Raw genomic sequence first — 10815 nt, 5'->3', positions numbered from 1 at the left:
AAACAACCAACAAACAAAAAGCTCCTGAACATTTACCTGAGGAAGGAGGAAGCCTCCGAAAGCTTGTGAATTTAAAATAAAATTGCTGGACTATAACTTGGTGTTGTAAAATTGTTTACAAAAAAAAAGAGATAGAGAGGTAGAAACATAGAAAAGACAGCAACTGACCCGTTATATTAAAAACAGATAACATTTGTTCGCTGGTGGGGTAACGTGTAGCGTGACATGATCCCAAGATCCCGGTTGAGGCCGTCCTCATGGGTGCGGAACTTGGCTATCAATTTCTGCTCGACGATTTTGCGTTGTCGTGTGTCTTGAAGGCCGCCTTGGAATACGCTTACCCGAAGGTCGGTGGATGAATGTCCATGACTGCTGAAGTGTTCCCCGACTGGGAGGGAACCCTCCTGTTTGGCGATTGTTGCGCGGTGTCCGTTCATCCGTTGTCGCAGCGTCTGCATGGTCTCGCCAATGTACCATGCTCTGGGGCATCCTTTCCTGCAACGTATGAGGTAGACAACGTTGGCCGAGTCACAGGAGTATGAACCATGCACCTGGTGGGTGGTGTCCTCTCGTGTGATGGTGGTATCTGTGTCGATGATCTGGCATGTCTTGCAGAGGTTACCGTGGCAGGGTTGTGTGGTGTCGTGGACGCTGTTCTCTTGAAAGCTAGGTAATTTGCTGCGAACGATGGTCTGTTTGAGGTTGGGTGGCTGTTTAAAGGCGAGTAGTGGAGGTGTGGGGATGGCCATAGCGAGGTGTTTGTCCTCATTGATGACATGTTGAAGGCTGCGGAGAACATGGCGTAGTTTCTCCGCTCCGGGGAAGTACTGGACGACAAAGGGTACTCTGTTGGTTGCGTCCCGTGTTAGTCTCCTGAGGAGGTCTATGCGATTTTTTGCTGTGGCCCGTCGGAACTGTCGATCGATGAGTCGAGCGTCATATCCCGTTCTTACTAGGGCGTCTTTCAGCATCTGTAGGTGTCCATCGCGTTCCTCCTCGTCTGAGCAGACCCTGTGTATTCACAGGGCCTGTCCATAGGGGATGGCCTCTTTGACGTGGTTAGGGTGGAAGCTGGAAAAGTGGAGCATCGTGAGGTTGTCCGTGGGCTTGCGGTAGAGTGAGGTGCTGAGGTGCCCGTCTTTGATGGAGATTCGTGTGTCCAAGAAAGAAACTGATTCTGAGGAGTAGTCCATGATGAGCTTGATGGTGGGATGGAACTTGTTGATGTTATCGTGTAGTCTCTTTAGTGATTCCTTGCCGTGGGTCCATAGAAAGAAAATGTCGTCGATGTATCTGGTGTATAGTGTTGGTTGGAGGTCTTGTGCAGTGAAGAAGTCCTGCTCGAACTTGTGCATGAAAATGTTGGCGTATTGGGGTGCGAATTTGGTCCCCATGGCTGTTCCGTGTGTTTGGGTAAAGAACTGGTTATCGAAGGTGAAGACATTGTGATCCAGGATGAAGCGGATGAGTTGTAGGATGGCGTCTGGAGATTGGCTGTTGTTGGTGTTGAGTATTGATGCTGTCGCAGCGATGCCGTCATCGTGGGGGATACTGTTGTATAGTGCCGAGACGTCCATCGTGGTGAGAAGTGTTCCTGGTTCAACTGGTCCATGGGTACTGAGTTTTTGTAGGAAGTCTGTAGTGTCGCGACAGAAGCTGGGGGTTCCCTGTACGATGGGTTTCAGGATGCCCTCGATGTATCCAGAGAGGTTCTCACACAGGGTTCCGTTGCCTGATACGATAGGACGTCCGGGTGTGTTGGCTTTGTGTATCTTTGGGAGGCAGTAGAAGTCTCCCACGCGGGGAGTACGTGGGATGAGAGTGCGTAGGATGCTTTGAAGGTCTGGATCGAAGGTCTTGATCAGTTTGTTGAGCTGGTGGGTGTGTTCTTTGGTCGGATCTGCGGGTAACCGTCTGTAGTGTTCCTGGTTGTCCAGTTGTCGGTATGCTTCTTTGCAATAGTCCGTTCTGTTCTGTATGACTATGGCTCCTCCTTTGTCCGCTGGTTTGATGACGATGTTGCGGTTGGTCTTGAGAGCGTTGATGGCGTTGCGTTGTGCTCGGGTGACATTCTGGACTGTCTTCTGAGTGCGGCTGATGAATCTGGCATTGACGCATTTCCTGACAGCTTGAGCATACATGTCCAGCTGAGGGCAGCGACCCTCCGGAGGAGTCCAGTTTGACTCTTTCCTCTTCGGTTGCTGTACCGCGGATCCCTCTGTCTGCTGTTCCGGATCGTCGATTGTCTCATTGGGTTCGCTGCTGAAATCTTGGGGTTTGTGGTAGAATTCCCGGAGCCTCACGATGCTCCACGATGCTTCACGGACAACCTCACGATGCTCCACTTTTCCAGCTTCCACCCTAACCACGTCAAAGAGGCCATCCCCTATGGACAGGCCCTGCGAATACACAGGGTCTGCTCAGACGAGGAGGAACGCGATGGACACCTACAGACGCTGAAAGACGCCCTAGTAAGAACGGGATATGACGCTCGACTCATCGATCGACAGTTCCGACGGGCCACAGCAAAAAATCGCATAGACCTCCTCAGGAGACTAACACGGGACGCAACCAACAGAGTACCCTTTGTCGTCCAGTACTTCCCCGGAGCGGAGAAACTACGCCATGTTCTCCGCAGCCTTCAACATGTCATCAATGAGGACAAACACCTCGCTATGGCCATCCCCACACCTCCACTACTCGCCTTTAAACAGCCACCCAACCTCAAACAGACCATCGTTCGCAGCAAATTACCTAGCTTTCAAGAGAACAGCGTCCACGACACCACACAACCCTGCCACGGTAACCTCTGCAAGACATGCCAGATCATCGACACAGATACCACCATCACACGAGAGGACACCACCCACCAGGTGCATGGTTCATACTCCTGTGACTCGGCCAACGTTGTCTACCTCATACGTTGCAGGAAAGGATGCCCCAGAGCATGGTACATTGGCGAGACCATGCAGACACTGCGACAACGGATGAACTGACACCACGCAACAATCGCCAAACAGGAGGGTTCCCTCCCAGTCGGGGAACACTTCAGCAGTCATGGACATTCAGCCACCGACCTTCGGGTAAGCGTACTCCAAGGCGGCCTTCGAGACACACGACAACGCAAAATCGTCGAGCAGAAATTGATAGCCAAGTTCCGCACCCATGAGGACGGCCTCAACCGGGATCTTGGGTTCATGTCACGCTACACGTTACCCCACCAGCGAACAAATGTTATCTGTTTTTAATATAACGGGTCAGTTGCTGTCTTTTCTATGTTTCTACCTCTCTATCTCTGTTTTATTTTGTTTGTTGGTTGTTTTTTTTTGGTGATTTGTATATTCGGTGGCCCTGTGGGTAACACCTGTCTGTCTGCACACTGATTGCCTTGGCAACGGGCAGTTGAAAAAACTGTCTGTACTCACCAAGCATTGTTCTGTGAATTATAAATGCGATTTCATTTCGAGGATTTCATTTTCACATCGTTCACCTGAGGAAGGAGGAAGCCTCCGAAAGCTTGTGAATTTAAAATAAAATTGCTGGACTGTAACTTGGTGTTGTAAAATTGTTTACAATTGTCAACCCCAGTCCATCACCGGCATCTCCACACCATGGAGACCACCAGAGACTCAGGGACTCAGTGAAAGGTGTCTAGACACGGCCTGATTGGCTGGCGGGAGGGGGCCGCTGATTGGCTGGCGGGCGGGCAGGGGGCCGCTGATTGATTGGCTGGCGGGGGCCTCTGATTGGCTGGCGGGCGGGCAGGGGGCCGCTGATTGATTGGCTGGCGGGGGCCTCTGATTGGCTGGCTGGCGGGGGCCGCTGATTGGCTGGCGGGCGGGGGTCGATGATTGGCTGGCTGGTGGGCGGGGGCCGCTGATTGGCGGGTCCTTGCTGCAGTTCCTCCTCCGGCCGCGGGCGCCGCTGCGGGGAGCCGGAAGTGTCACCCGTTCAAGGTTCCCCCACGGGGGGGGGTAACACTGAAATGTTTCCCCCGGGGAGGCCGCCAAGATGGTGGAGAAGAAGCGCGAGAGCTCGGGTAAGAGGGAGGGGAGAGACCGCGGCCCGGCCTCGATTCTAGCCGGGACTCGTATCGGAGCCGCACCGCCAGTGAGGGCCCGGCCTACGCTCCGGTCCCGGGTTGTGGGCCTCAGCCCCGGAGCAGCCTGACGCCACTGGCCGAGGGCCTGGGCGCTGCCTCCGACTCCACTCACCGAACCCCTCTTGTGTTCAGGCAGATCCCAAGATGCCGGACAGCGGCGGGTCCTGGACCAGGCCACCCGGCAGCGGCGGCTTAACCGGCAGCTCGACGCCCTGGAGAAGGACAACTTCCAGGACGACCCGCACGCCAACCTCCCGCAGCTGAAGCGCCTGCCGCAGTTTGACGACCACACGGAGTCCGGTAAGGTGGAAGGGAGAGCTCTGAGTGAGGAGGAGGGGGAGTGAGGAGGAGGGGGAGGGAGGAGGAGGAGGGGGAGGGAGGAGGAGGGGGAGGGAGGAGGAGGAGGGGGTGAGAGGGAGGGAGATGGGAAGAGGAGGGGGGGTGAGGGGAAGAGGAGGGGGGGTGAGGGGAAGAGGAGGGGGGGTGAGAGGGAGGGAGAGAGGAAGAGGAGGGGGGGTGAGAGGGAGGGAGAGAGGAAGAGGAGGGAGAGGGGAAGAGGAGGGGGGGTGAGAGGGAGGGAGAGAGGAAGAGGAGGGAGAGGGGAAGAGGAGGGGGGGTGAGAGGGAGGGAGAGAGGAAGAGGAGGGAGAGGGGAAGAGGAGGGGGGGTGAGAGGGAGGGAGAGAGGAAGAGGAGGGAGAGGGGAAGAGGAGGGGGGGTGAGAGGGAGGGAGAGAGGAAGAGGAGGGGGGGTGAGAGGGAGGGAGAGAGGAAGAGGAGGGGGGGTGAGAGGGAGGGAGAGAGGAAGAGGAGGGGGGGTGAGAGGAGGGAGAGAGGAAGAGGAGGGAGAGAGGAAGAGGAGGGAGAGGGGAAGAGGAGGGGGGGTGAGAGGGAGGGAGAGAGGAAGAGGAGGGGGGGGTGAGAGGGAGGGAGAGAGGAAGAGGAGGGGGGGTGAGAGGAGGGAGAGAGGAAGAGGAGGGGGGGTGAGAGGGAGGGAGAGAGGAAGAGGAGGGGGGGTGAGAGGGAGAGAGGAAGAGGAGGGGGGGTGAGAGGGAGGGAGAGAGGAAGAGGAGGGGGGTGTGAGAGGGAGGGGGAGAGGAAGAGGAGGGAGAGGGGAAGAGGAGGGGGGGTGAGAGGGAGGGAGAGAGGAGGAGGAGGGGGGTGGGAGAGAGGAAGAGGAGGAGGGGGGTGGGAGAGAGGAGAGGAGGAGGTGGGGTGAGAGGCAGGGAGAGGAGGAGGGGGGGGGTGAGAGGGAGGGAGAGAGGAGGAGGAGGGGGGTGGGAGGGAGAGAGGAGGAGAAGGGGGGTGGGAGGGAGAGAGGAGGAGAAGGGGGGTGGGAGGGGAGAGAGGAGGAGAAGGGGGGTGGGAGGGAGAGAGGAAGAGGAGGAGGAGGGGGGTGGGAGGGAGAGAGGAAGAGGAGGAGGGGGGTGGGAGGGAGAGAGGAAGAGGAGGAGGAGGAGGGGGGTGGGAGAGAGGAAGAGGAGGAGGTGGGGTGAGAGGGAGGGAGAGAGGAAGAGGAGGGGGTGTGAGGGGGGGAGGGAGGAAGAGGAGGGGGGGAGAGAGGAAGAGGAGGGGGGGTGAGGAGGGGAGGAGAGAGGAAGAGGAGGGGGGGTGAGGAGGGGAGGGAGAGAGGAAGAGGAGGGGGTGAGAGGGAGGGAGAGGAGGGGGGGGGTGAGAGGGAGGGAGAGGGGAAGAGGAAGGAGGGAGAGAGGAAGAGGAGGGGGGGTGAGAGGGAGGGAGAGAGGAAGAGGAGGGGGGAGGGAGGAAGAGGAGGGGGGTGAGAGGGAGGGAGAGGGGAAGAGGAGGAGGGGGGGTGGGAGGGAGAGGGGAAGAGGAGGGGGGGTGGGAGGGAGAGAGGAAGAGGAGGGGGGGTGGGAGGGAGAGAGGAAGAGGAGGGGGGGTGGGAGGAGAGAGGAAGAGGAGGGGGGGTGGGAGGGAGAGAGGAAGAGGAGGGGGGGGTGAGAGGAGAGGGGAAGAGGAGGGGGGGTGAGAGGGAGAGGGGAAGAAGAGGGGGGGTGAGGGAGAGGGGAAGAGGAGGGGGGGTGAGAGGGAGGGTGAGAGGAAGAGGAGGAGGAGGGGGGTGGGAGGGTGAGAGGAGGAGGAGGGGGTGGGAGGGAGAGTGGAAGAGGAGGAGGAGGGGGGTGGGAGGGAGAGAGGAAGAGGAGGAGGAGGAGGGGGGTGGAGGGAGAGAGGAAGAGGAGGAGGAGGGGGTGGAGGGAGGGATGAGAGGTGGAGGGGGGAGGGAGAGGAGAGGAGGAGGTGGGGTGTGAGGGAGGGAGAGGAGGAGGGGGGGTGAGAGGGTGGGTGAGAGGAAGAGGTGGTGGGGGGGTGAGAGGGAGGGTGAGAGGAAGAGGAGGAGGGGGGTGAGAGGGAGGGAGAGAGGAAGAGGAGGAGGGGGGTGAGAGGGAGGGAGAGAGGAAGAGGAGGAGGGGGTGTGAGAGGGAGGGAGAGGTGAGGAGGAGGGGGTTGAGACGGAGGGAGAGAGGAAGAGGAGGAGGGGGGTGGGAGGGAGAGAGGACGAGGAGGAGGGGGTTGAGACGGAGGGAGAGAGGAAGAGGAGGAGGGGGGGTGAGAGGGAGGAGAGGAGAGAGGAGGAGGGGGGTGAGAGGGAGGGAGAGAGGAAGAGGAGGAGGAGGGAGAGAGGAAGAGGAGGAGGGGGGGGAGGGAGGGAGAGAGGAAGAGAGGAGGGGGGGTGAGAGGGAGAGTGGAAGTGGAGGGGGTGGGGAGGGAGTGGGGAAGAGGAAGGAGGGAGAGAGGAAGAGGAGGGGGGGGTGTGAGGGAGGGAGTGAGGAAGAGGAGGGGGTGAGAGGGAGAGAGGAAGAGGAGGGGGTGAGAGGGAGGGAGAGGGAAGAGGAAGGAGGGAGAGAGGAAGAGGAGGGAGGAAGAGGAGGAGGGGGGAGGGAGGAAGAGAGGAAGAGGAGGGGGTGAGAGGGAGGGGAGGGGAAGGGAGGGGGGTGGGGGGGGAGAGGGGAAGAGGAGGGGGGTGAGAGGGAGGGAGTGGGGAAGAGGAGGGGGGATGAGGGAGGGAGTGGGGAAGAGGAGGGGGGATGAGGGAGGGAGTGGGAAGAGGAGAGGGGAAGAGGAGGGGGGTGAGAGGGAGGGAGGGGGGAGGGAGAGGGGAGAGGAGGGGGGTGAGAGGGAGAGGAGGAGGGGGGGGAGGGAGAGGGGAGAGGAGGGGGGTGAGAGGGAGAGGAGGAGGGGGGAGGGAGAGGGGAGAAGGAAGGGGGGCAGAGAGAGAGAGAGGGGGGGAGAGGGGAGAAGGAAGGGGGGCAGAGAGAGAGGGGGGGAGAGGGGAGAAGGAAGGGGGGCAGAGAGAGAGGGGGGGGAGAGGGGAGAAGGAAGGGGGGGAGAGGGGAGAAGGAAGGGGGGCAGAGAGAGAGGGGGGAGGAAGGGAGTGGGGATGAGAGGAGGTGGAGGGGGTCAGAGAAGGGACGGTGAGAGGTCGGACGGGGAGAGAAGGGCGGAGGGGGATAGAGTGAGAAGGGGAGGGAGGGGGCGGAGAGGGATGTGGAGGGAGACATGAATGAGGGAGGGAGAGGGTGAAGAGAGGATGGGAGGGGGCAGAGAGGGAGAGAGCGAAGGGAGGGAGGTGATTATTGACTTGCCAGAGTGCTGGTGACGACTGTCAATGTGTTTCAGCAAAGAAGAAGAAAAAACCCGAGGGGATCACTTCAAGCTGCGATTCAGAAAGAATTTCCAATCCCTGTTAGAGGAACAGGTAGAATTTAATGCCAGTTTGTATCCCATCCGCGCCTGTGTGGGGAGTGGGGACGTCCATCTGGGGGGGGGGAGGGGGGAGGGATGGGTGTGTGTGTGTGTGTGTGTGTGTGTGTGTGTGTGTGTGTGATGGGTTTATGGGCTAGTCATATATCCTTACCTTTAATATAATTCGAGGACAAGGAATACTGCGATGATCTGATTGATATCTTTTATTTATCAAAATATTGATACAACTCATTACACGCACTGCACATGAGACTGGCACTGAAAGATCTCACGTGCAATGGGCTCCTCGGGGGTCATTAGCGACTTGTCTTAACTGCACACGCTAGCTTAAGCAAGAGTAGGTAAAAGTCCCACAGGGGTTCTGGTGCACCGTATCTTTATAGGGTTCATAACCTCTCCCTAACGTGATGCTATTACATTGGTGCATCTTATTTACATCTAGTGAATGGGTGGGTGCGTTTACCTTGCATGTCGTTGCGTCAACTACAGTTTCCTTAACACACCTGCACAATGCCATCGATCTAGGGGTCTAGGAGCAGGAATAACCTGTAACCACACCTGCCATAACATTGTTGATTATATTTCACTGGCAGCTCTAGTCATGCATCACAATTCCTACCATTGCCTGCACATCTGACATGCCCATTCAAGAATATTCCTTTCTCATCTCTTCCTACATGCTCTTACTGAATCATGCCTGTCGCAACATTCAGTCACTGACTGTCTTCTGATTCACCCCTACAACTACTGCCGAGTTAGTATAATGTGTACACCTGCTTATAGCTCGCATGCCTACAGTTACAGGGGGCAGTGCCCTCCCGTGCCCGTGTGGGGAGTGTCCCACCCGGGCCAACGGAGGGGATGGGGTGTCTGTGTGTGGGGAGGGATCGTGTCTGTGTGGGGGAGCCATAAATCTGTGTATCAGGGCCCCCGGCTGGATTCCATCCTGACCCAGACTACAGCTGCTAGCTCAGGCCAATCCTGCCCGGTTCCCATCCTCTGTCCAGGCTGCTGGATAGATTGTAATCTACAGATTTGTGAAGAAATTAACATTAATTTAATTTCCGTTGAAACAGAACCTGAGTGCGAGTGACGGGCCGAACTACCTGACCACCTGCACCCCTCCCTCCAAACTGCCCCAGCGTCATTTCTGTGCAGTCTGCGGCTTTCCATCCAACTACACCTGTGCATCGTGTGGGGCCCGCTACTGCTGTGTCAAGTGCCTGGGGACGCACCAGGAAACCAGGTACGGTCCAGAGGTGGATCTCTCTCTCCGGTGGCCACACCCCCAAGACACTCTGTCTGCATCAGAGCGCGGGTTAGATACAGAGTAAAGCTCCCTCTACACTGTCCCATCAAACACTCCCAGGGCAGGTACAGCACGGGTTAGATACAGAGTAAAGCTCCCTCTACACTGTCCCATCAAACACTCCCAGGGCAGGTACAGCACGGGTTAGATACAGAGTAAAGCTCCCTCTACACTGTCCCATCAAACACTCCCAGGGCAGGTACAGCACGAGTTAGATACAGAGTAAAGCTCCCTCTACACTGTCCCATCAAACACTCCCAGAGCAGGTACAGCACGGGTTAGATACAGAGTAAAGCTCCCTCTACACTGTCCCATCAAACACTCCCAGGGCAGGTACAGCACGGGTTAGATACAGAGTAAAGCTCCCTCTACACTGTCCCATCAAACACTCCCAGGGCAGGTACAGCATGGGTTAGATACAGAGTAAAGCTCCCTCTACACTGTCCCATCAAACACTCCCAGAGCAGGTAGAGCACGGGTTAGATACAGAGTAAAGCTCCCTCTACACTGTCCCATCAAACACTCCCAGAGCAGGTACAGCACGGGTTAGATACAGAGTAAAGCTCCCTCTACACTGTCCCATCAAACACTCCCAGGGCAGGTACAGCACGAGTTAGATACAGAGTAAAGCTCCCTCTACACTGTCCCATCAAACACTCCCAGGGCAGGTACAGCACGGGTTAGATACAGAGTAAAGCTCCCTCTACACTGTCCCATCAAACACTCCCAGGGCAGGTACAGCACGAGTTAGATACAGAGTAAAGCTCCCTCTACACTGTCCCATCAAACACTCCCAGAGCAGGTACAGCACGGGTTAGATACAGAGTAAAGCTCCCTCTACACTGTCCCATCAAACACTCCCAGGGCAGGTACAGCACGGGTTAGATACAGAGTAAAGCTCCCTCTACACTGTCCCATCAAACACTCCCAGGGCAGGTACAGCATGGGTTAGATACAGAGTAAAGCTCCCTCTACACTGTCCCATCAAACACTCCCAGAGCAGGTAGAGCACGGGTTAGATACAGAGTAAAGTTATTTCCTTCACTGACCATGCTTTGCCTCTCTGTGAGGGCCATTTTAATGCTAAGTTACAACCTGGTTCATACTGTGGACCCATTCCCTCTTGGGACAGGACTGAAACTGCCTGACCCTTCCATTTACTCAATGCAGACGCCCGTGAAGCCTTCAGTCAGACCTGGCTTTGAGCCGAGCTCCCGGAGTTGGCCGGTCAGTAAGAGGTCCCACCCAGCTGTCAGTGTGGATTGATGGGCGAATGAGGACACTGATTGCTGGCAGGTCATTCAGCGCCAGGGGTCATCAGACCTCACCTGACCTCAAATGGCTTTGGGGTCAAGGGTCGCTGGCTAGATATAAACCCCTGAAATCCTGGCTGGTCATTTTCCCAGCCTGTAGTCCAGGGACAGTTTGTGTGCCCGCTGTCGCCCAGACAGACCAGCTGACCCCTTTGCAAAACCAGGCGTCGACAGTTGGCACTGCTCCGATACTCGAGCCCCATTCTCCGCCGAGCCAGCAGGGGGACGTGGCTGTTCCCAACGTTTGAATGGTGATTTAAGATAACCAACAGTGGTATCCTGCAGCTTAACAAGGACTCGATTTCATGATCTTCTCTGGTGTAGGTGCCTGAAGTGGACGGTGTGAAGTCGGAGACCTGGAGCTTTTC

The 10815-nt window shown here is 57.2% G+C and overlaps 1 protein-coding gene across 1 annotated transcript; it reads left to right on the top strand.

Annotated features, from left to right (window-relative positions):
• The first annotated feature begins 3934 nt into the window (after positions 1 to 3934).
• Positions 3935 to 8987, top strand: znhit1 (zinc finger, HIT-type containing 1). The gene is made up of 4 exons (XM_067971854.1): positions 3935 to 4039; positions 4235 to 4402; positions 7739 to 7817; positions 8902 to 8987. Exons 1-3 carry the CDS (start codon positions 4012 to 4014, stop codon positions 7807 to 7809), a joined length of 267 nt encoding a protein of 88 aa, XP_067827955.1. The 5' UTR covers positions 3935 to 4011; the 3' UTR covers positions 7810 to 7817; positions 8902 to 8987.
• The last annotated feature ends 1828 nt before the right edge of the window (positions 8988 to 10815 follow it).

The sequence above is a fragment of the Heptranchias perlo genome, chromosome 35 (genome assembly GCF_035084215.1).
Source record: "Heptranchias perlo isolate sHepPer1 chromosome 35, sHepPer1.hap1, whole genome shotgun sequence".
Taxonomy (NCBI): domain Eukaryota; kingdom Metazoa; phylum Chordata; class Chondrichthyes; order Hexanchiformes; family Hexanchidae; genus Heptranchias; species Heptranchias perlo.
The sequence above is the reverse complement of the archived record's forward strand: the minus strand, read 5'-3'. Positions and strand labels throughout refer to the sequence as shown.